This window comes from Podarcis tiliguerta (genome assembly GCF_965153285.1).
Source record: "Podarcis tiliguerta genome assembly, chromosome: 12".
NCBI lineage: Eukaryota > Metazoa > Chordata > Lepidosauria > Squamata > Lacertidae > Podarcis > Podarcis tiliguerta.
Window position 1 is genome coordinate 31635294 of NC_139545.1, and position 25970 is coordinate 31661263.

At 44.6% G+C, this 25970-nt stretch overlaps 1 protein-coding gene across 3 annotated transcripts; it reads right to left on the reverse strand.

Annotated features, from left to right (window-relative positions):
* Positions 1-1132: 1132 nt before the first annotated feature.
* SDHAF3 (succinate dehydrogenase complex assembly factor 3) lies at positions 1133-25673 on the reverse strand. 3 transcript variants are annotated; one of them, XM_083405546.1, is made up of 3 exons: positions 25536-25673; positions 21870-22127; positions 1133-1463 (listed from the first exon to the last, which is right to left on the reverse strand). In XM_083405546.1, the coding sequence occupies exons 2-3, from the start codon at positions 22050-22052 to the stop codon at positions 1260-1262; spliced, it is 387 nt and encodes a 128-aa protein (XP_083261672.1). In that variant the 5' UTR covers positions 22053-22127; positions 25536-25673; the 3' UTR covers positions 1133-1259. The 3 variants fall into 3 exon arrangements, with proteins under 3 accessions (XP_083261672.1, XP_083261673.1, XP_083261674.1); XM_083405547.1 differs by having other exon boundaries at positions 25331-25600; XM_083405548.1 differs by lacking the exon at positions 25536-25673 and adding an exon at positions 23217-23385 and having other exon boundaries at positions 21870-22483.
* Between the last annotated feature and the right edge of the window lie 297 nt (positions 25674-25970).

A 25970-nucleotide genomic window follows, 5' to 3' on the forward strand; every position in this document is an offset into this window, starting at 1 on the left:
TCGGTTCCCCATCCTGATATATGTATGTATGTAGTCCCCTTCAGACTGGAGCCAATCACACACCTGCTAGAGGCACAGGCCTCTGGGGCAAAGCTATCCACTCATTATCACTGGCTACTTCATGCATTCGGTACCTGCACATGCAGAATGCCTGAAAGGGCTCATGCTCTGCTGTGCTACAAATTTAGGAGGCAGAAAGTGTAGTCAAACTGAACATTAATAAATGAAAAATGTCGTTTGCCGCCATCCAAAAAAGGCATTAACAGCAGTCAATGGCATGTGAAACTAATTAGTACAAAAATATGAGGCTAATTAAGTAGAGATGTAATGATTTTTGTAATTAGGAAAGAGAGAAAAATTAATACCAACATTAGCTGCCATGACATAAAACTTCAGCATAATAATGACGACCCAAAGATTCTTCCTTCCAAACGTCGATATTGGAGTCTTAGCTACTCCAGAAGATGAAGATTTAAAATGCCGTAGAATCAAAGAATCGTAGAGTTGGAATTTCATTTTTAACTTCAGTATTAGAGCAGAACTCCTGTGTAAGAAACTGTGCAGTCATGGATTCAATGATATAACTGCTATTTTTTGACCACGGACTTTTGATCAATGGAGTGAAAAAGCAGACAATAGATCAACAAAATAATTATATAAATACAAACATACGCATTTTTATAACTAAAGCAGCTTTCTGACAAACTGACATACTTCTGAATAAGATCATTCAAAACAAATCACTGATCATTTCTGCTATGTCCATTGCAGAAGCCAGCTTCCACGAAAGAATTCTGGGAGTTGCAGTTTGTTAAAGGTGCTGAGAGATGATAGGAGACCCCTATTCCCCTCCCAGAGCAACAATTCCCAGACTTCCCTGGGAAGGGCTGTTCAACCATTTGGGAAATATATACTAATGGGTTCTTCGCCCAGAAAATCCAGTCTTAGCACAAAGACATTCGTTTTAATCCCTGCACTATTACCACCGCCCCAGGATCTGACAAATTTAACACAACCAAAATGTTCCTTTATTCTAAATACTAGCTAGGCTGTAATTAATATAAATGGGGCCATGTGTATTTCTAAATATTTGTCATACGTATCCCTGGAGGCTGAAATAAAACAGAAAGGGTGAACATCAGTTTCATTTATTCTTTGGAGGGAAAATCTCTTCCAAAACAGAGCTAAATAAGCACCATAAACAAAACAAAAACAAAAACACCCCACCACCCTACTTAAAGCATATCTAAAGTAATATGTCAATTTTTGTGATTTGTGTCATCCAAAATATTAAACTGTCTCTTGGGCTTGGTAGCTTCTTGCATCAGTTCTTGGAGTTGCCCAACTTGTTCATCTCGTAGGGCATGAAGCTTTTCTTCTGGGAGGTGGGATCCAAAACGAGGATGACTTGTAGAGTTCTGTGTCTTTGGGTTAGTTTGTTGCAACAGAGTCGCTGCATAGTTCTAAAAAGAAAGAAAAAGAGGAAGCACTTAAGTGATCGTGGATTGTGAATTGGACCCACGTTAAGGAAAGAATGAAAGCTCCTTGCTCTTCTCTTCCTTGAGCCCCCCTAAAAAAACACTCTCTTAAAGGGCAGGGACTCTTTTGAACAACCTGGGAGCTGCTGGAAGGAGGAGGTCATGGGAATTCTTTTCCCTTTTATTTGTAAAGAATTTTTATTTCATTTTAGAATATATACAAAGCTGAGGGAACAATTTTAATAACCAGTGAAAATTAAAACATAAAAAAGCAGAATATAAAACAGGCACATAAAATAAATACAGTTTCGTATGGCTTAGGTAACAAAGTGCGGTCGTGAAAGAAAGCAAGAAAAGCAAGGATAAGAGTTAAATAAATAATGTTAGTGTTCTTTGGTTGCCAAGTACAGTTCCAGATTTGTCAGGCTTGTGCTGATGGTTGTCTTGAAAATGATGGTTCTGGTGTATATGTAACTAAAGGAATTCCAAATCATGTAAAACGTGTCTGAGGGCTCTAGTCCGTGTGAAAATATAAGATTCTGTGTAAATTTCTCCATCACGGCTATATTCCAGAGGGAGTAGAACCAAGAATCCAGTGTAAGATTTGGGACTGTTTTTCATTGAGTTGTGATCACTAGTCATGCTGTCAAGATCATACCGGTATATAATGGCAGGAAAATGGGTTTCAGAATCCATAAACCAGATCAACAGGACCCCCAAACAATGTAAGAAACAGTAAATATTGATGGTGAAAATAACAATGTAGGTCAATAATATATTTTTTAAAGAATATGAAATGAACTCATATTGTAGTCAAATAACACTGTATAGATGAAAAGCAAAAATTCCCCCTTGAAGCTGAACCTAGAATGAATGTGTTATAGCAACACTGACGAAATTTGTGGATTGTTTCATTACTTTGCCAAAGCCAAAGTAGAAATGAAACTTCTTGTGAGTGGAAAATGGGGCCTTAAAGATGCAGGGCTCAAGCAAGTCATTATGGTCCTGCAATTCAGAAATAGCTTTTCAATTTAGCACTGGAAATCTGAGACCATGCATCACCCTAGGTTTTTTTGTTTTGTTTTGTTTTGTTTTAAATGGCTCTATGCATTCAACATCCTTTCCATACATACAACCTATAGCGTTGCGGTGGTACCAGTCCTACTTCAATTGTCATTCCCAGAGGGTGTTGCTTGAGGAATGTTTTTCAGCGCCGCCAAACCTTCAATGTGGGGTTCTGCAGGGCTCAAACCTATCCCCCACGTTGTTTAACACCCCACTGGGTGGGGTTATCCGGAGGTGTTGTCAGCAGTATGCTGATAACACTCAGCTCCATTTCTCCTTTACATCTGCAGGTGAGGCAGTGGACGTGCTGGACCAGTGTCTTACCTTGGTGATGGACTAGATAAGAGCCAACAAACTGAAGCTCAATCCAGGTAAGACTCAGGCACTGTTAGTGGGTGGTTCCCTAGACCAGATGGGTGGGAGATTGCCTGCTCTTGATGGGGTTACACTTCCTCTGAAGGAGCAGGTTCGTAGCTTGGGGGTACTCCTGGATCCTTTGCCTGCTGCTCAAGTCTCAGGTGGCCTCAGTGGCCCAGAGTGCCTTCCATCAGCTACATCCCTATCTGGACAGGGACAGCCTAGCTACTCTTGTCTATGCTCTGGTAACCTCAAGGTTATATTACTGCAATGTGTTATATGCAGGGCTGCCTCTGAATATGGCTTGGAAACTTCAACTTTTGCAGAATTCAGCAGCCAGGTTGCTCACCAGTGCAAGACATTTTGAGCATATTACACTGATCCTGGTCTGACTGCACTGGCTACCAATTAGTTTCTGGGCCCAATTCAAAGTGCTGGTTTTAACCTATAAAAACGCTCAGGACCACAATACCTCAAGGACCACCTCTTTCCATATGCACCTACCCAGACCCTGAGATCATCTTCTGAGGCCCTTCTTCATTTGTCTCCTCCTTGAGAAGTCTGGAGGGTGGCAACATGAGAAAGGGCCTTCTCTGCAGTGGCTCCCCATCTGTGGAATGCTCTCCCCAGGGAAGTTCGCCTGGCTCCTTCATTATACACCTTTAGGGACCAGGCAAAAATGCTCCTTTTTAACTAGGCCTTTGGTTGATTTGATTGACATCCTACGCCCTTTTAAAATGTGATGGGTTGGGGGTATTTGGGGGGGGGGGTTATTGGGTTGTTTTATTTTGATTATATATTTTGTGTTTTTATATTTTGATTTTGTTCTGTGAACCGCCCTGAGACCTCCGGGTATAGGGTGGTATATAATTCAATAAAAAAACAAATAGCTGGCTTTAAAAAAATAAAAATAAACCCTTTAGGTTCCCAAACTGGTCTGTGGACCTCTGCTTTATTTAGATGATCTGCAAGATGTCTATGGATTTGTGGACAAAGACGGGAGGTGACACATTCCTTGCATTAAATATTCATATTGATATTTAATTGCACTTTTATTGTTTCTTTTATTTGTTATATTGCATTTTATTGTGCTATAATCTGAAGTCTGAGGAATTCAAATGGTAATACAATAAAGTACAATATACAATCAATAAAAGAAGCAATATAAATACAATTGAAAATCATGCGGGCTCTTGCCCAGCGCATTACAATTGCTACAGCAGGCAGAAAAATAATTTAAGTAGTCCTTCAAGTCCCTCAGCAATTTTTCAAGTGGTCCATGAAGGAGAAGAAAATCTTAACAACCACTCCGTGTTTGACAGTCACGATGCCAGCCAATTAAGTTTATTTATAAGTGTGGGGGAGTGTTAACAGCTTTTGTATTACCTGATATTCTGTCCTCCTATCTTGAGGTCAATTAGGCAAGATCTGACCTTTGTCCATATGATTCTTTATTTCCTTGGTGATAATTGTGTCCTATACGCAGAAGCAGTTGTGTATTTTGCTCCAGCAGCTTCTAATATTAGAGCAGAATTTATTAAGGGGGATATGTAATGGTGGCATTGAACAGACATGGCGTTATAATTGCGGTATGGCAGGGTCTTCTGTTTATATTCCTGTTTGTTGCCATGGTAGCCATGAAGCAATGGAGATAACGAGGGACTTGTTTTATTTAAAAAGCAGGAAGTATTGACTACTTTCACAGATAATTTATCGAAAGTTTGTAATGGTTTACCCCCCATATATTTATTTATCTGCTGCTGTTTCCCATGTGGAAAACAGCTTCACACTTCAGGTAGTTAAAACATGATGGGCGGTAGAGAAGCATCACTGTTTACAGAAACCTGTAGTTGCCCATTGGCTGCCAACTACATTTTGGTATGTTCAGTTTGATTCCCGAAGTATTCTATCCAAATCCATTCTGGATCCCTAGTCATGATGTATATATTTACCAATAAACCCCATTAACTCACACACAGTTATACACACTTATGCCCCATTGCTTCTTTATTTTCTATTCTGTGCATGTGTGCCTAACTAACTGTGCTCTGAATTTTGGCTAACTTACTTATAACTTAAGTATATGAAGCGGAAGAAGATGATAAAGATCCTTCCTATCAACGCAAATAAAAAATACCAGCATACAGACTACAGCAGAGGTTGGGAACCTCAGGCCTGGGGCCAAATGTGGCCATCCAGTTCTTTTTTAGCTGGTCTATGTGACTCCCTCATGGCCACACCGTTTCCCAGCCCTCCTCCACTCCTTCATCCAATGGTTTTGCCTGGCTCTGACCTTGAACAATGGTAATGCCTCCTGCTTGTCTGGACAGAGAGATTTGAGGGTAGAGTGGTTAATGGTCGTATTCATTGCCCCACATTAATTTTGCCAGTGGTATCACCCACCATGGTCATGTGGTTCTCAGAAGCTTGTCCTCAGCCTGAAAATTCTTCCCCATCCCAGTCATCATCATCATCATCATTTTAGTATTTATACCCTGCCCATCTGGCTGGGTTTCCCCAGCCACTCTAAGACACCAGAAATTTTAAGAATACATTCATCATGTCCTTTATATAATTGCATGCTCGGCTAATACTTTCTTAAGATGCACCTTTAAGAAATTTTATTAGCAGCTTTCTGTTGATTCTCTTATCTTTTTAACCTAATCATATATCCTGTCAATAGATGCATTCTGAAGCAATTGTTTCAAACAAAGTTATTCCTCTGTAATCTTCATAAGCCTCATTGCCCTTCATCTTACTGATGTATTTTGATAACAGTAAACGCTAGAAACATTACCAGCACGTCAGGTTAACTTGCTATATTTTCTTTTCACTTTTGGAGTGGCTACAACTTCACAGCAGCCCACACTCCGTAAGCAATTTAAAAGGATGTATTAAGATTTCAAAAGAAACACTTAAGTAGATCAAATTATAGAACCAATTAATGAAGCTAATTTGAACTGACAGTTACTTTGCTTTTCAATTTGAACTCCTGTACCAAGTCACCAACAGCAATTTATCATCAGGTTATTTCAGGCTGCCTTTGTTAGTGAAATGAGTCTATTAAACGTATCACGGGGTGAGTGGGTCCCCCCCCCCCTTTTGGCAAAGGATGAAATGCTTTTCTGTGTGTTTATTTCCTTTGCTTTTAAGTAAACAAGGACCGCACTCCATCCACCCACTGTGGAGATTTGCCAACCACGTTGATTGTCTCATCACATTTAGACAGTCTTTATCAAACCATGTCACAAGTGTCGTTGTTGAATCCTTGATTCTTAGCAGCATCAGTCAACACCGCATGGGAAACTATGTGGACAAGATTTACTTATGAGAATCAGCAATGAGGCATGATGGGAAGGGGGAGCCTACTTAATACCACTTTCTCATTCAACACAAATAAAGGTATGGAAGAGATGAGCTCCAGTCTCCCTCACTGCTCTTGCCTTGAGAAAATCAAATTACTGTATTGTTTGTGTTTGGATTTCTTAGTGGAAAGAAGTCCAGCCTCCTCCCAAGCTCATGTACTCCATCCTAGTTCCTCTTTGTCCAATGCAGATCATTTTGCTTCCAGTTTTGATTAAATGAGCCCAACAAGTTATGGTTAATCTGCATCATGAGTACAGATAAAATTATCACAAGTACTGCTGTGCCACTTTTCTGGCAGATGGGTAGTTACTGCTTACTAGGAGAGAGATGGGGCATGGAAATGGAGGGAGGTCAGTGCAGTGCAAATGAATTGGCAGGGACAAAAATAGATGGTCTCATGCCCAGCATCTTGTGCCTCCCAGTAAGTAACAGTGTTCTCCTCCAGTCAAGCCGCTTCTGAAAATTGTGAATAAAATCACAGATGATTTTGAAAGTGAGCATTAACCTTGCAACCACAAGCTGGTGTAAATTGAGGTATTATTTCATTTTCTGGCACCTATGGATTGCATTACTTATGTGAGCCTTTCAGACAACCTAACTCCACTTGACTCCTGCCCACAGGAAACTACAAAAATCAGTACGTATTGGGGAAGTGGGGAAGGTTGTCTGAATCCATCAATACCTCCAAGGAGTCGGGTGGGAAAAAATGTGTGGATCTGCCCAGAAATTCAAGTATCAAACAAGTTCTCGTTCCACTGCTTGTAAAGGATTGCTGGTGCCTAGAAGGGTTATGATCAGCTTTCTTACTTTCAGTCTTTGAGCAACTGAAGTCAATGACAACTAAGTACTGAAGGAAACTTAGTTCTCAGTGTTCCGTAGTCAAGAAATAAACCGGCCAGGTATGAAGCTCTCCAACCTTAAACAGCAAGAATGGCATCCTTGTAGGCTGGGATGTTCAAAGAAACCAAAAGGGAATCGGATGCTCCCAGTCCATTGGGGGGGGAAATGAATCTAGTACTGTACTAATTTGGGGATCCTTTTAAAAATTCAATTGATAGAAAAGCTTGCACAGTTCAAAGACATTTGGAGCTTTGAAAAGCATCACTTCCGCACTCTGGGTATTTCAAAGTACTCCACATGCTAATGCCAAAGAACACACAGCAGCCGAGTTGTATCTCGCCAGAATACTGAACAAGTCAGACAGAAAACCCTGTGGGAGTGTTCACCCAAAGAAATAACACATGCTTATTGGGTAAAAGAACTTTCCCAAATCATGTGAAAACATTTCCACTGTACAAATCCACAACAAGCACTGGGGAAAAGAATAGGAGAGCTTCCTTTAAAACTTAACTTGGGATCTACTGAAACTGTTTTGACCACCTTCTTTTCAGCTGTAACGTTTTAACTACATGTTTCATGCAAATATGCACACTGTTTTAACGTTGCGTGATGGTCTTTTGCTTGAAAAGGGGAGGAATGTAGAGCACCCCACAGCTTCCTGTGGTCAGGAAGACTATTCCTGCATCTCCTGTGTAAAATCTTGTTTTGCACTGAGTCTTCCTATTGCTTGTTTGTTCATACCACACATTTTGATGGATTTCCCCATCACTTTCCTAACCGCAAAAAGATGGTTTCTTTTTTTTCAAGTAGGTTTGTTGCACTAGAATATCTGAACTGGGCAAACTTAAATTTATCAGTATGCACTTGGACCCCTCGCTCCTATTCCAGTATGTTTTTAAATGTGCCAAGAAAATACTGTTTCCAAGCCAACACCACTGGTTTCCCAGTAGCCGGATCCAAAATATAAACATTACTGATTCCAGATGGCACTTTCAACTCATAGAATCCATACATTACTTTGACTCGGTATTCAGTCTCGCTCTTGTCAAGAACAAATCTTTTATTTCCACAGAGAACTGCGTTCTGCTTTTACTGTCACAAAGATTCATTGCAGGGAGAGGCCAGATGCATGAGAAATGATCGCAGTGAGGGATATCTAATCAAATTGCAACACTGACTTTTTTTTTAGGACAGTATGAAAAAAATTAATCCTACTTACTACAGAAACCCAATAAATGTGTTACATTTTTGTTGCAACGTGCACATCCAAGGGATTGCCCCTAAGCAGAGCTTTCCAAATTCGGTGTCACGACACGTTAGTGTGTCAGCTGCATTGTATAGGTGTGTCGCACAAACGCTCCCCGTGCTCCTCCCGGGGCTGGAAAGGAGTTAAGTTTAACATCCAGTTTGCTAGTAAAACTGAATTACTGTGTTGCAAAATGATGCATGTTGAAAAAGTGTGTCACCAACATGAACGATTTGCAAAGTTTTGGTCTAAAGTATTCTTAAAGCATTGTATTAAAGAAAAATAGTATTGCCAAATATTTTGTGCTTTGTATAGCATGCTACCTAGGCACCTGTAGATGTCTGATGCTGCAGGATATGAGCTGCTGTAGCAACTTATTGGGCTTGCTACCTATCTCTCTGCCTAACTTGCCAAGAGACACAAAGCAGATGAAGAAGGAAGAGACAGATGAGTGGACCAGGGAGGGGCCAAGTGGATGCAGGTGCAGCTATCTCATCTACTGCATCACTGGCTGTATGTCCAGCACCCAGGTTGTTATGTGGCAACCCTACTTATATACCCCAAGGATGGGGAATATGTGACCGTCCAGCTACTGTTGAACGCCAACTCCCTTTAGCCCCCCAACCAATGTAGGCAATGGGCAGGGATGATGGGAGTTGTCATCCAACATCTGGAGAGATTATCCATCTCTGCCATACACCATGAAATAGCAATTCAAAACATCATTTGCCTTTCCAAGCATCCTGCACTTTCCCAATAGATTTCCCGTTGGGGAAGCAAAGCAGCATTCTTCTCCATGTGTTATTTATTTATTATTAGGTTTATAGCCCACCTTCCCTGCAAGGAGCCCCACTGAACATTTCCAAGTGAAACACGCACAAATTATGCTGTTAAATACTAAATATTTCTAATTTCCAACTTAATATACAGAAAACACAATAATGACTACTCGTTAGGAAGAAGCACAGAAGAGCTCAAAAGAGATAAAATATTATGCAAATGTTAATTCATTTATATGCAGGAGGCCATTCGTCACGCCTGGATTTCAATACGAAGCTGTAAGGTTAAGCCTGCCCCCCTCTCTTTAAGTTTTGAGAAAGGAAAAGCTTTCAAATACTCCTTAAGCTCTTGACAGCAATCAAACAATGTGCGAGCCCTGCCTCCTGAAAAACTATGTAGCTCTGGAAGCTGCAAATAAAGGAGTGTTTAAAATGAATACACCTTCTTAGAAATAAAACAGAAATCTCAGCTTCTTCTCCTCTGCCTTAGCTGCCATAGCAACGTGACTTACTCTCATACAATGAAGCGTTCTCTACCTTTGCAGCCCTGAACCAAGAAAAGTTAAGCACGGCGTGTCATATTAATGAGTTTTGATTCACTTAGATACACCAACATTTTGGTTATAGCCTATAGCAAGGGTAGGGGACCTCTGCTCTGCAGCCTAGTTGGCCCAGCACATAAACCATGCCCACCTGCCCCACACACCTCCCCACACCTGACATCAGGTGACACCGGGTGTGGGGAAGGTACGGACACAGCTACAGTTAAATGGAGCTCCTGATTGTTCCTTTGAAAACAGAGATCCCTGGCAGCGCCGACAGGGAGCCCCTTGGGATTGGCTGCACTTCCCCATCGGGGAACGTGCTTCTTCCAGCACTTTAAACCACTTCCTCTTACTTCAAAGTAAATGTGCATAGGATTGATGGGGTGTTAGGGACTGACTCCAAGCACAGGTCCTTGAAAGACTGTGATCAGTCTTTCCACTGTGATCAATGGCGCTTACTTCCAAGGAAACAAATTCTACATACCCCCTTGTGCAAATTAATTGAAACAAACAATGTAGTTTATTGTACAAAACTCACATATACATGTACAAAACTCACATATGCATACATTATTAACCGATATGACCTCCGCTTTTTTAAAGCAGCATTTTAACACGGTTTGGCACCGAGTCTACTAGTTTCGAACAGTCACTGTTGATTTTCGGATCCCTGTACCACACTTGAATCAGCACCTGAATGAGCTTCTCCATAGTCACACAGTCTGCAGCATGGAGGCGACTTTTGCATATAGCCCACAAATTCTCAATGGGATTTACGTCTGGGGAATTCCCTGGCCAATCAAGTACCTGTATTTGCTGCTCTGTCACAAATTTCTTCACCACTTTCAATGTGTGACAGGGGGCTAGGTCCTTCTGCAATATCCCAGTACCGTCAGGAAACCTCTTTTTCAGCTCTGGAATAACTCTCTTTCGTAGAACCTCAATATATTGTGGCAAGCGCATCATTCCTTCCATTGGCTGCAGGCTTCCGACACCATAATGATCAACTGACTTTTCGTGTTTGTTTACGAGTAAGATAGAAAACATGCTTTGTTTCAATTAATTTGCACAAGGGGGTATAAGTATGTGTGTATTTAAAGTGCCTCAGAATGCTGCAGACCTAGTCCTTTGGGTTACTCCTTTATGCACAAGAAATTAGTTATTACTTTAGTTTTTTCTGTTTTATCTATATATCTATCTACTCACACACAGTTGCAGGGAATTAATTTTAGTAATGTATTCACACATACACAAGCAGAAATATGACTACTGGTTTTTCTTGCGCACAATATCTGCAAAACAATTTTATCTAAAAAGCCGAAGTGTCATCAATTTAGAATTTCATTATCTTCCTGGAGAAATGTTTACCACTACCTCTCTCAGAATTACCTCCTTCGTTCCAGTTTCTAAGGAACTGTTTCGATGCTATCGGGACAGAAATGCAAACAGGTGCATACATTGGGGGGGGGGTACCTGGTATGTTTATAGAGGCTGGCAGGCACTACAAGGCATACTACACTCTGGAAAGCTTTAATTAACCAATGGGATAGACTAATTAGGAGAAGAGCATGACGACACCAACTGCGGAGCTGACTCTGAACACATTTGATGGGGCAAAAGAACAAAGGCACTAAGCAGAGACCACAAACCAAATTCTAAGCACCTATTCACACAGCAATTAAAACCCATTACACGCTATTATCGGTTTTCCACCAATTAAGCTCACATGCAGTTCTTTGTTATTAATTCAGCTGCTAATGGATTCTATAAAGCAACATCTACAAAATATCTCCCCTGATAGATGCATGTCCAGATCCAAAGAGTTATGCACATAGGAAAATAGCAGCCATGAACCACACAGAAATCTAACACGTGTATACATAGACTCAGATCAGAAGATGAGAAAGATGGCAAAGGTCAGGATCAGGGAAAACAGGCACAATCCTGGCCCTGGTACAACTTCTAACAAGGGTACATACGACATATCTGTTTCCAGTTCAGAGAGTCCTTTCTACAGGTCAGTGTGAGACGCTGCTGTCACAGACACTGTTAGGTTGGTGGGGAGAAAATCAGGGAAGAGAGGTGGGGGAAGAAAGAAGTGGGCAGTGGTCTTTCATTCTTTTGCTTAGTGTACTTAGAGCCTGTGTGGTGTAGTGGTTAAAAGCGGTAGTCTCGTAATCTGGTGAACAGGGTTCGATTCCCTGCTCCTCCACATGCAGCTGCTGGGTGACCTTGGGCTAGTCACACTTCTTTGAAGTCTCTCAGCCCCACTCACCTCACAGAGTGTTTGTTGTGGGGAAGGAAGGGAAAAGGAGATTGTTAGCCGCTTTGAGACTCCTTGGGGTAGTGATAAAGCGGGATATCAAGTCCAAAATTTTCCTCTTCTTCTTCTTCTTCCTCTATGTGCGGAGTTTTTGCGTCAATGTTGCGAGGATAGGTTCTTGAATGAAGACCTTGTCCCTCCCCCCCCCAAAAAAAATCCCAGAGTGGATCAGTGGGAGGGAACTGGCGGCCATTTAGATGCTACCAGCACTACAGAGCCCATCATCCCTGACCCCTGGCCATGCTGGCAGTCGGAGTCCAAACACATCTTGAGGAACACGGGTTGCCCTCCCCTGACCAAGTGTAGGCAATCAGGAGTGTTGCATAAACGGCATCAGATGGGGGAGTTGTCTGTGTGATGTTGCTGTGATCTTACCTTTTGCTACTTACCTTTGTAGCACAGGTGACTCCTCGCTTACAGGAGGGTTATGTTCCGGGTCTCTGCGTGCATGAGTGAAATGCGTGTAAGCGTGCAGCTTCCCGCCCAACAGCTGTTGAGCGGGGTAGTGTGGCAGCAACAAGAGCTCCTGCACACCATTGGGGAGGCCTTGCGAGACTTTTTTGGCTCACTGGCGTCGTCTTTGAGCTCTGGGGAGGGTCTCCTCGCTAGCCGCAAGGACTTCCCAGCCCTCTCCCACCATTTCAGCTCGGAATTTATGTATTTTTTCCCCAGCGCCGCATGTATGCGTGAGTCTGTTACGATATAGAAACAATGCTGCTGCGAGCTGCTTGCTTGAAAACAACATCACATGATGTTGGGACTGTCCGTGGGAAACAGAGGGCACCGGAATTAGCTCAGAGTGTAATATGAGCTGTACAGGAAGTGTTTGTTCTCTCGACTGCTGGAGTTTGAAGAGTGCAGTCATGTTTTTTGTAACGCTGCAAAGACAGAAATAAAGGCATGTAAATACGTTTCTGTCTATCTCTTTCCCCTGCCGGGGGGGGGGGCAGGAAAGAGAGGGTGTGTTCTTCTCACGCTGAGAAGGATCGCCTATCGCAACCTCTGCCTGGATCCTGCCGGGAAAGCAGACAGGGAGGTCAACAGGAGACCAAGCCGGGTGCCTGCGAGAGTTGCCAGTTTCTCCTGATAAAGGCTTGATTTCCAACAGAGTCAACCACGCATAAGTCGGTGTGTGTGTGTGCCTGTACAAGCTATTTCTGTCAAACACACAGCGATAGAATGCTACTCTTTATCTTAAAAGAAATAAAATGCGAACACATTCAAACCTATGAATTAAACCCAAAATGAATAATATCCAACATGGCATCATCTATTTCAAAGTGCCAAGCGAGAGAAAATGTGTTTAATTCTCTATCAAATTAAATATTTATTCTCTGCCAAGGGAACAATTAACGTGTCAATCCATTATGTCTTTCTCTAGTCTAATAAGGAATTGCCGAGTTTTTATATATGGGGGTTTTTAAAGTTTTTTTAAAAAAAGAAAATATTTCTCTGTTCCAGTTTGGCAAGAGACAAATTCAAGGACGATAAGGCGATCAATCAGTGCAAGTGGCTATTTTCTACCTTACTCTTGGAAGCAGCATGCCTCTGCCTACTAGGTGTTGGCCAACCTATGTGCTGTTACTTCCCATAGGCACCTGCTTGGCCATTGTGAGACCAGGCACCTTCATGCATTCATATGGAATAGATCAGACTTCCCGCAACTTTGGGTCCCTAAATGTTGTTGGGACTATAATCCCCAACCAGCATGACCAACGTTCAAGAGTGATGGGGGCTGAAGTCCAAAAACAACTGCGGAACTCTATGTTCTTCTCCCATGTTGGAGCCAATGATGGGGAAGTTTGGCTGGATGGACCACTGGTCTAATAATGTCTTCCTCGTCCAAATAATGTTCTTTTTCATCCAAAACATAATCTCGGCATATACTAGGCTTCCTTTCCCATTGACCTCCCTGCCATGCAGTAGTACCATGTTGGGCGTCTGAATTTAATGCAACTGAAGTGAAACTCGACGGTTCAAATTAAATGCTCTCCCATTACATTTACTTGTCGCCAGAAGCAATTGGGAAGGTTTCTGATGCTGCACAGAACACATGAATTCTCTTGAAAAGAGCAATTCAATCACAGTCCTTAATACGGTGGTGAGGAAGAGTGGGGAGCAGCTGTCTCTATGGAATAGTGAAGAGTTATTCTCTCTCTAATAGCTGCCCTGCTCGGAGATCCTCTTTTTATTTTTTTTGCTAAGGTAATGGCTCGTAGGGCTACTTCTCTAACAGTCAGGAAACAGCCTGACACCAGAGGAGGAAGTTCAGAAAGAGGTATCTATTAAAGCTTTTAGAACTGCGTTCAGATTCCACAGAGAGCACTCCCTAATCTGAAGACGGCTACGTAAAAGTGACAGCTCTTGAGAACTTGATAGCGCAAGGCAAGGAAGAGAATAGATAGGAGCATCTGAGAAAATGGGATACAGAACCGACAACTAAATTCTCATACCATCACTGAAGCCTAGTTGTGACACTGATTGGGGGGGGGGGGGAGTCCAATTTTGGCAGAGCAGTTGCCTTTGAATCAGAAGCCATTTTCTTCCCTAAGCGCTTGCATATTACTAAGACTCTGGTACAGACACAAGAACTGCAACATTCTCATAAACACATCAGAGGTGAAGGATTGAAGCAATTATCCTTTTAATGCTCAGCTAAGAAAATAGTTCGTCTTTGGATCGTAATATGTTTCGCCGGTAGCTTACACCAACTTGGACCCAGACCACTAAATCAGGATCATGCCCCTGCTTAGAGGAAGGCCGGGGAGGGGAGGGGGTGATTTCTGACAATTCATCATCATTTATAATAATATCCCGCCCTTCCTTCTGAAGAGGGCACAGGAAAGCAAACACATAAGCAGAAAAAGGATCCAATTAAAAATAAAATAATGTATTTATTTTATTTAAACTTCAAGTATGTCTTCTCCCTGAAAAGCTGCTTCAGAGGGTTGGGCAGGGGACACCAAAGCAGTATTAGAGGTGCTGCAAGGGGGGTGGCTATCAGAGGAAGGAGAATCTGCAATAAAATGGCTCCCTGTCTCTCCAATGGGAGTCCTTCTACAGATGGGACACTGGTTCCCACCTATAGATCACACACCCATGTCCCCATCTTAGAGTTTTCAAGACCACTAGAATCACTTTTTGCAATAAAATATATTAGCTAGGCAGATATCAATTGTTTGCTTCTAAAGTGCAAGACTTGTCCCATGTCCACATTCACCCCCTTACTGTCTTTATTTTGACCAAAGGCATGCAAATCCTTCAGCAATATATCAAGGAAAACTGTAGTTAGTGTTCCATCATGCTCACTACGGGGCTGAGAGGAATCATTTTTGAGTTCTAGACTCTTAGTCAAATAGGTGTGTGTGAAAAGAAAAGAAAACTGAACCAAACATCTCTTTTTGTAAATGATACATAAAGTAACTGAACACTGACAGATTTTTTTTTAATGTAATTGGCTAAATTATTTAATTGCATTCATTTTCTCTCTCCCTCTCTCTCCAAAACTGCAAATTAAGCAATACAGGTCTGATCCTAAATAAATAAAAAGTTTTCTTTCATGAAGTGTAATGATATAAGCCCAACTCAAAACTGATTTAAATCAAGAAGACTCATTCCCAAGAGACTAAGCTTGGATCATTATTTTAATAACGGCAAAATCAGAGAAAGGGAGAGGCGATACAAAGGAAATAAATGATGAAAGTTACCGCAGCAAAATGGAGCCCATGCTGTGCAAAGAAACTTATTGTATCCTAAATATATATTAGGCATGTACACTCAGAGGCGAAACTGAATTTTCCACCATGTCACTGAAATCACAATGAGACCTTTTCATGATGCCTTGGAGCCTTCTCTATCAGAAAGCTTTTTAAAAACATCTCCCAGAGGGAAAATTCTTTCACACACACACACACGCAATGTGGTAAAGCTATGATGGCTATTATTTAGCCTCCGAAGTGCTTAGGAAAAGCCATATGTTGAAACCCTAGCTTCGTGGCTTCCAGCCTAATTCCTATTATAACGAACTGTATTCAAATGAAAAGACTGTTGCAGTTACAGTGGTACCTCAGGTTACAGATGCTTCAGGTTACAGACGCTTCAGGTTACAGACTCCGCTAACCCAGAAATATTATCTCGGGTTAAGAACTTTGCTTCAGGATGAGAACAGAGATCGTGCGGCGGCGGCGTGGCAGCAGCAGGAGGCCCCATTAGCTAAAGTGGTGCTCCAGGTTAAGAACAGTTTCAGGTTAAGAACGGACCTCCGGAACGAATTAAGTTCTTAACCCGAGGTACCACTGTATAAAGCAAGGGGTCTGCAACCTTTAAGACAAAAAGAGCCACTTGGATCCGTTTCAGAAGAAAAAAAAAACCTGAGAGCCGCAAAACCATTGCGACATTTAAAACAAATATATCTCCGGAGCCGCGATCTGACAGCGGGCAGGAAGGTGACATCGGGACGGTGCATGACTAACGCACGCACCGCCCCATGCGACGTCACAGCCAGTACAGCGCCCGCCACAGTGGGGAGTGTCGGGGCGCACAATGCGCCTCCTCCCCTCGCTAGTATCCGCCCCGGAGCCGCGGCAAAGGTGTAAAAGAGCCACACGGGGCTCCGGAGCCGCGGGTTGCCGACCCCTGGTATAAAGGAAAGAACTATAGTTCAGAGGAAGAAAACATGCTTGCATACAGGAGCCTATACTAAGAGCCAACTCATTTGTTTATTTGTTTATTTTAAAGGGTATCTAAAAATCACAGAAACCAAGAAATGTTGAGTTGGAAGGGACCCAAAGAGTCATCTAGTTCAACTCCCTATAATGCAGGAATCACAGCTAAAAGGTATAGGGATGGGCCATAGCTCAGTAGCAGAGCATATGCTTGGCATGCAGAAGGTCTCAGGTTCAATCCCCAGCGTCTCCTGTTAAAAGGGTCGAGTAGCACAGAGGTGAGGAACTACAACTCCCACCATCCTTGACCACTGGCTGGGGCGGATGGGAGTTGGGAGTCCACAAGAATCTGGATTGCTGTTCCTCACTCAGCTCTGTGCTACCTGTCAATGCAACAGGTTCTCTGCTCCTGGCATCATAGATAATGGGAAAGGCGCTCTGCCTGAGAGAGAGTCCCTGCTGATCAGAGGAGACAACACTGCGCTAGACAGACAGGAAGTCTGATCTGGTCAAAGGCAGATCCCAGTGTTTCCGCGTTTATGGAAGCCTTTGGGTGATGCTGGAACAACAAAGCATCTGGCGATGCTTGCTTTTCAGGTCAAAAGCAGTGCTAATCAACCCCACCGGGCTACGGATCATGATGACAGGCCAGAGCAGCTGTTGCCGTGACCCGCCTTGGCCACATCTGTCCCAGCAACTCATGAGCCCTGTGAAACACCTGGCAAAGACTGTTGGTGCCACCGTGTGGAAAGCTCCAGGAACTGCACACTGATAGGACAACATCACCACTAAAGACCCATCATTTCATTAGCAGAAACTGGTCAATTGGTTGTGGTGGCATAGCTGCCATTTTAAAAAGCCCACTCTCCTGTTGTTCAGGAGCTGGGGTTGTCATCTCCCAGGGCCGGTCCTAATCTAAGTCCTTTTCTTTAATCTCTAGGGACCTCGGAACACCCACTGCCTCGGGAACAGACCGTAGTTCAGTGATAAAGCATCTGCCTGGCAAGCAGAATTTCTCAGGTTCAATCCCCAGTGGCATCTGCAGGTAAATCTGGGAAAGACTCATGCTTGAAATCCTGGAAAGCCACTGCCAGTCAGTGTAGGCACTACTGAGAAAGATGGACCAATAGCATCAAGGCAGCTTCCTAGGTTTGTCTAAGGCAGGGCTTCCCAAACTTGGGTCTCCAGCTGTTTTTGGACTAGCTGGAGACCTAAGTTTGTGGTCACTTCCGGAACAGGACCACAAGAAAAATTACTCCCATGCCTTTCCAGTGTTTTGCTCCCTTGCTTTGACCCCCTGTGCTCTTCAACCTTGGGACCTCAGATGTTATTAGACTACAACTCCCAGAATCCCTAACCAGATTAGCTAATGGTCAGGGGTGTTGAGGTTTGCAGCGCAGCAAACACTGACCTTCAACAGGTGGGTCAGGATCTACTTACTGGGTGTCACAGCCTGATTGCAACAGCAGCACTACAACTATTCATATATATATGTATGGTGAAATAATAATTAAGCCGTGGCTTCCCAAATGCATCTTTGAGTCAAAGGCAAGTCCTGGATCTGAAAAAGTTGAAGACTACTGCAGTAAAGCATGACAAATGATAGCTTCAAAGGCAGGGGAAGCCAACGTGATAAGGCACACAGATGTTGCTGGACTCCAACTCCCAACAGTCTCAGCTCGAATGGCCACTAGTCCAGGATGATGGGATTGTAGTCCATAACATTTGGAGGGTACCACATTGGTTTCCCCCTGCTATCTTGTCAGATACTCCATCCACCAATGTATCACCTCCCCTTTTTCCCCCTTCAGAAATCTCTCTTGGGCCTACCTATGATCCAGAAACAAATAAAGTGTTCTCATTTCCAGCATTTAATGCTGAGTAAGAGAGCAAGAATAACATAATTACTTGTAGGCGTACATTAAAGTGTCTAAAGATAGCCTCTGCGACAAGAGATCTGAGACTATTTTAAAAGGCGGGGATTGTATAACTTATTGTTTCATAGAAAACCACAGAAATATGCGTCCAGTTTCATAAAATTCTTAGAAACAAAAGGAAACCTGAGCAATGCTTCTTGTCTTTAGTGGGGCTGGTATTTCTTCACTCAGCACAAATCCTGGAGTATATTAAGTAACTCCCAGTTCCTTTTGCAAAGGAAAGAATGCATAGAACCTACACTGGTACCTCAGGTTACATACGCTTCAGGTTACATACGCTTCAGGTTACAGACTCCGCTAACCCAGAAATAGTGCATCAGGTTAAGAACTTTGCTTCAGGATGAGAACAGAAATCGTGCTCCGGCGGTGCGGCAGCAGCAGGAGGCCCCATTAGCTAAAGTGGTGCTTCAGGTTAAGAACAGTTTCAGGTTAAGTACGGACCTCCGGAACGAATTAAGTACCTGAGGTACCACTGTATATGGATGCTCATGGACCAATGGACCAGTCAGCATAATTTCTATTAAATATGTAAGTTGAGGTTCTGGCTACAGAATTCCAGGCAGGACACTCACTTTTGCACCATGCCTACTTTAGCCAACTCTATCTTACATAGTGTCTTTTTTCTGCAAAATTGAATTTTCAGCTTGGAGTGGTAAGAAACAAAAACATGCAAGCAAAAAAGCAATCTACTTTCTTACCCTGTAAAGCAGTGATGGCCAAACTTAGCCCTCCAGCTGTTTTGGGACTACAAATCCCATCATCCCTGACCACTGGCCCTGTTAGCTAGGGGTGATGGGAGTTGTAGTCCCAAAACAGCTGGAGGGCCGAGTTTGGCCATCACTGCTGTAAAGGCTTGCACAGATAAAGAAATGTTGACTCAGAAATCAAGCCGGGGCAGATCACTATAGCAACGACCGCACCATCTCCCCTTTGAACTTCAAAATGGTGATGCACATTCTTTGGTTAGTCATGTCTTCCAAATTTGCCAAGCTACGGTTTATGAACCACAGTTAACAACCAACCACAATCTAGGGATCAAAAGCAATGCTAAACCGTGGCTGGTCAAAAATGGAAGCGAAAGTGGCCATGCCAGAAAAATGGGGAGAAGGGGAAGCGCACAAGTCCAAGTCTTGACTGTGCTCATCTCTTGTCACGATAAACGAGAGCCACAGAGAATTAAGTATTACCTTTAATCGTTATCATTAATTTCTCAACCAAACGCAGTTATCACACACAGGGCTTTGCATGACTTATGGGCTGTATGACTTATCAACGTTAATTCAATAACACTCTTGGGTAATAGCCACGATCAAGTCACGCATGCCAACTGCCTCTTTGTAAAGAGTGCCAATTATTTTAATTAAAAAGTAAGCATGTATTATATCGGAAGAAGGATGTGCTAATAATAGATGCCGCTGATTGGATCTACCTGAAGAGCAGTATTTCCTCATAAACAAACAATACTTTGTTTGTACACCTCCCTCTGGCATGAATACTTCCCTGTGGCTTTCAAGATAGGACCCATTAATCTGAAAGCAAGTCTGAAAACATAAAAAATTAGCCTGCTAACCAAGACTCCCGGCTATTTCAAAGCTAAAAACAACCACACACCAAAAAAATCAAGGCTGGGAGGAAGGGTATGCAATGCTTTGTGCCCTCTGCGAGTGTTTTTGCCTAGCCAGAATGTGTCTTTGAACTATAAAAATGTCCTTTGTTTGCCTGGCTAGAGAGCAGTGTTCGAAACTCCCATTGTTCTAGGCGCATTTTGCGACAGGGAATTTCATTAGCGCAAGCAGTTTCTGAGCTCTGGGCACAGTCCTGCGCCTAAGATTTCAGATTAAAACTGCAGAGTGGAAGGAAAGGAGGACCTTTTTCTGCCTCCCCACTTCCAGCTACACTCTGAAGACTGGAGAAGAGACGCTCTTAAGAATATTAGCGCGGTGGGAAAGGGAAGATCTTGACCATGTGAAAAATGAACATAATATTTTTGCTGCAGTTCATTCCTTTTCAGCTTTGTATTCTCGTTATAAAAAAAGCACGCCTAGACATTCCGTTGTTGCACCCATAACCTAGGTTTAAGGTGCCATTTAGCTCCTAGCTTTCATATCTCAGTTTCCAACACTGCTAGAGAGAGGCATAGAAACCTCTAACATTCATATGGCAAAACCAAAGGAAACAAAGCACTGGGCTTGGAGATCTGAGTTCAAATCTCACCCACCACCATAAACTCCCTGGTTGGCCTTGGATAAGTTCGACAGGATAAGCAGTGACTAAAAATGAGAAGGAGAAATGGGGGGAGGGACTAGTTTTCCCTTACTTTTCTGGGTTTCTTTCCAGGACTTCACATCTTTAGTAGTGACGTATCTGAAAATGAATAGTGCTCTTATAGCTTTCTGCACACCTGTAGTGGAAAAGGCAGAAGGAAAAAAATCGAAGATGTGTAGGTTTGGCCTTACGCAGCCAACCCTTCCTGTGAGTCCTTGCAGGAGCACTCCTACCCTTGAGGGTGGCCCAGCTGGGGTTTGACTGCCCAGATTAGGAGCCCTAATCGACACAGGTAGCGGCTGTGGAGACATCCAGCCCCACCTGGTTGAGGCAGGTACAAATAGTGCAGGACAATGTGGTCAAGTAGGAAGAAGATGATGGATCAAATGCTGTTGAGGCTGTCTATGGCTGGATCTGGTGTATGTGGGTGAAGTAGTTTATTTGGAATTGTTCCTTTGGGGTTATTTCTCATTGTAAGGTGGTTTACTGTTTGAGAGTTTTTTGTTGTTGCTGCTGTTGAAGGAGGTTTTCCTAGCCCATTCAAATAAAAATATTTTTTCCCTCCTATACTACCAAATATCCTTTTAAGGAACCTGCAGTTAATTGGCAAAACAACACCTAAAGTGTATAATGTCAGCAGATGCACTTCTAACACAGGAGTATCCAAAAGGCCAGCCTGGTTCACATGACACGGTAAGCTTTGTCTACAGCTCGTGGTTAAAGAGGAGAGTGCTTAACAATGAGTGTGTTCAGATGATGAACTAAGCTGGGCCTTGGCTTAGCTGCAACATCACAGTTTGCTAAAAGGACTGCCGGGGTAGCAAAACAAGTGCAACCTCCTCTGTGGGAGCCTGCATGTTTAAGCATTCACACTAAACCATGGTTTGACTTAACTTTATGTGTGAAGAAAGGCCAATAAGATATACATTTACAGTGAGTAAGACAGACCCTAATCACATCCCCGTAAACTGAAGAAGGGCAGCAGAAGATGAAAAGATACTTGCCTCCCATTCCCGCAGGAAGCACTGAGCCTCTTCCGGACCAACAGATCTGTGTCTCCTGAACTCATCTTTCACATACTGGTCTCCCAGGGTCTTCAACTCCAGTGGCAACGCCCGGTGCAACTGCAGGATCTTCCTGTACAAAGTCCTTACCCGGGATACATGATGGTTCAGGCTGCCTGGCATAACCGCTGAGAAATGTCACCAGGCTAAACAGGACTATGGGGGGTGTTGCTGGTTGCGTCTGAGCCAATGTTCGCCCTGGGGAAATAATTTCAAAGACCGGTAAGTTGGATGAAGGAGAGAGAAGGGGCAGCTTTGTTAAATGCCCGCCGCTGAACTTGGGGGTGATTAGGGATGGTAGGGGAGAAATTAGATTTGAGTTTGCATTTAAAAGGTAAATCTAAGTTGCACTTTCTGAAACAACATACAAACTGAAACCAGCCATCCTTTTGAATAACTCTCCAGGCTTTCAGACAGGGATTTTCCCCCCAGCTCTAACCGGAGATGTGGAAGATTGAACCTGGAAAAAAGCAGATGCTCTCTCACTAAGCCAGGGACCTTTCCACTACTCTGGGAAATGGCTTGACCGTTGAACCATTATGGGAATTGCAGCTCTGTAAGGGGAATAGGGGACGCGGGTGGCGCTGTGGGTTAAAGCCTCAGTGCCTAGGGCTTGCCAATCGAAAGGTCAGCGGTTCGAATCCCCGCGACGGGGTGCGCTCCTGTTGTTCGGTCCCAGCGCCTGCCAACCTAGCAGTTCGAAAGCACCCCCGGGTGCAAGTAGATAAATAGGGACCGCTTACTAGCGGGAAGGTAAACGGCATTTCCGTGTGTGGCTCTGGCTCACCAGAGCAGCGATGTCACGCTGGCCACGTGACCCGGAAGTGTCTTCGGACAGCGCTGGCCCTTGGCCTCTTTGAGTGAGATGGGCGCACAACCCTAGAGTCTGTCAAGACTGGCCGGTACAGGCAGGGGTACCTTTACCTTTTTAAGGGGAATAGGGCGACGCGGGTGGCACTGTGGGTTAAAGCACAGAGCTAGGGCTTCCCGATCAGAAGGTCGGTGGTTCAAATCCCCGCGATGGGCTGAGCTCCCATTGCTCGCTCCCTGCTCCTGTCAACCTATCAGTTTGGAAGCACGTCAAAGTGCAAGTAGATAAATAGGTACCACTCCGGCGGGAAGGTAAACGGCGTTTCCGTGCTCTGCTCTGGTTCACCAGAAGCGGCTTAGTCATGCTGGCCACATGACCCGGAAGCTGTACGCCGGCTCCCTTGGCCAATAAAGCGAGATGAGCGCTGCAACCCCAGAGTCTGCCACGACTGGACCTAATGGTCGGGATCCCTTTACCTTTGAGGGGAATAGGAGTCTCCTGACAACTCTCAGCACCTTTAACAAACTACAGTCCCCAGGATTATTGGGGGCGGGGTCATGGCTGCTTAAAGTGATAGGATACTGCTATCTCCTCTCTTTCCAAAATGCTCAGGGAGTCCCCCAGATGCAAGAGGGTCCCCACTTCAGAATGTGATTGAAATGGAGAAGGCGGAGTTCGTGCCCATAACTACATTGTCCTCGCATGGTTATTTCCCCACATTCCTAATGCTTGGAGAGGCCTAGGGATGACGTGGAAACCTGTGTCTGGACTGGAGCACTTCAGGCTATCAGTGGAGTGGAGAGAGAGAAAGAAGGGGCTGAAGTGTTTGACTGCTTGTCTCTGCACAAAATTAAAACAAAATCCCTGTACACAGAAAGCTAGCATGTTAGGGAGAAGCATCAGGCTGGTTCTCTGTGTATAGGAGGTGGTTTGGCTTTGTTTTTAAGTGAAGGGTTGTTCCAGCTGAAGTTTGTTAAAAGATGTGGAGTGTTGTTAGGGGACCCCTATTCCCCTCTCGGTGGGACGCGGGTGGCGCTGTGGGTAAAACCTCAGCACCTAGGACTTGCCGATCGAAAGGTCGGCGGTTCGAATCCCCGCGGCGGGGTGAGCTCCCGTCTTTCTGTCCCAGCGCCTGCCAACCTAGCAGTTCGAAAGCACCTCCAGGTGCAAGTAGATAAATAGGGACCGCTTACTGGCAGGAACGTAAACGGCGTTCCGTGTGCTGCGCTGGCTCGCCAGATGCAGCTTGTCACGCTGGCCACGTGACCCGGAAGTGTCTCCGGACAGCGCTGGCTCCTGGCCTATAGAGTGAGATGAGCGCACAACCCTAGAGTCTGGCAAGACTGGCCCGTACGGGCAGGGGTATCTTTACCTTTACCTATTCCCCTCTCAGAGTGACAATTCCCAGAGCTCCCAGTGCAGTGGGATTGCTTGTTAAACTAGACTGAGAAATATAGCTGAGGGGAATAGAGGTTTCCTAACAACTGCCGGTGCCCTTAACAATCCACATTCCCCAGAATTATTTGGGGGAGGCCAAGACTGTTTCAAGCGGCACCATAGTGCTGTAAAAGTATGGTGTGAATGTGGCCTAGTAGAGACCAGATGCACACGTTTTGCTACAGTCAAACCTCGGTTGTCGAACGTATCAGTTCCTGCACTCAAGCAGAAGCTGCATCGGACGTTCGGCTTCTGAAAAATGTTTGAAAACCAGAGCATTTACTTCCGGGTTTTCAGCATTCAGGAGCCAAAATGTTCCAAAACGGAGCCGTTTGGGAACTGAGGTTTGACTGTACTCCACTTGTTGTTCCTGAGAGCTAGGTTTTCGTGTGGTCTGAACAGTTCCTTGCAAAACCCTGTGAAATAAGTCCCTTGGTTTGCTGTGTGCCAACCCAGTCACATTTGAGAGGTTTCAGGGTGGCAATCCTATATATGTCTCCTCAGAAGTAAGCCCCAATTTTATTCAAGGGAACTTACTCAGCATAGTCGGTACCAAGTTTGTTCCCGCCAATCATCTGGCTCCATATAAGGCAGTTTCCTATGTATAGAATGGGAACTCTAACCACACTTTCGTATATATAATATTTAAGCAGAGTTTGATCAAACAGTGGTGGAAGCTTGTCCTTTGCTCAGCTTTAACTGTAGCTTGGATGGATTAAACCGCAATTAATACCACCCCCTAGTGGAAGGACAGGAGACCTGCAGCTTTCCAGATGTTGCTGGACTACAACTCCCAGCATCCCACACCACTGGCCACGCTGGGAGGGGCTATTGGGACTTTGAGTCCAACATCACCTGGAGGCCCTTCAGAGAAACCCATGCTTCCCTCTCTCTCTACCTGCTGACACCCGAGTCAATGGAAGGCTGTGATCCTGCACACCCCTTACCTAGGAGCAACCCCCAGTGGGACTTACTCCCAAGCAAGCGTGCGGCACATGGCTGCGTCATGAAGGGCGGCCGATTTGGGAGTGAGCCCTACGGATCACGGTGGGGCTTACTCCCGAGCAAACGTGTCCAAAACCACGAGTGGGCTGCGGAAGAGCGTGTTTCCAAGGAGCCCCCGGAGCAGCAGACTGAACTGTGGGGAGCTTACTCCGGATCAGACGCCGCTATGGACACCAAGCGGCGGGGATCCAGAAGAGATCGGAAGGCGTGCGGCCGTGGGGGGCGGGCGGGGAAACAATCCTAAAACGCGCGCAAGGAAAGGGCGGGCGTCGCAGACTTGCAGCCCCAGATCCTGAAGCCGCCGGGTCTGGGAAGGCGACGTCGGGGGAATCCCGGGGCCGCAAGTTCGTTACCCGCAAGGCGGTTCCCAAGGGCAAGTCGGAGAAGGAGCAGCCGGGTCGGGTGGCTCGGAGCCGGCGCAGTCAGGCTGGAGCACCGGGGGGCGGCATCGCGCCTTAGCTCCGCCTCGGAGGAGGGCAGGGCTGAGCAGGACGTCTCCGCCCCTGCGTTGAGCTTTGAGGGACGGAGGTGGTGGGGAGACCGAGGGAGCTGCGATTAAGTTTCTTTAATTAAAGAGAGAAGGACGCATCCTAAAGCTCTGTGCCGCGCTGGGTATCAGGACGCTTGCTGCTTATTGCGTTCCCCAAAGGGCACCATCCGCTCACCTCTGCAAGAGGGAGGTGCCAGGCTTTTTTGCGCCCTGGGCAAGGCTAACTACTTGCTCTCATGTTGTTTGTTGTTTAGTCGTGTCCGACTCTTCCTGACCCCATGGACCAGAGCACGCCAGG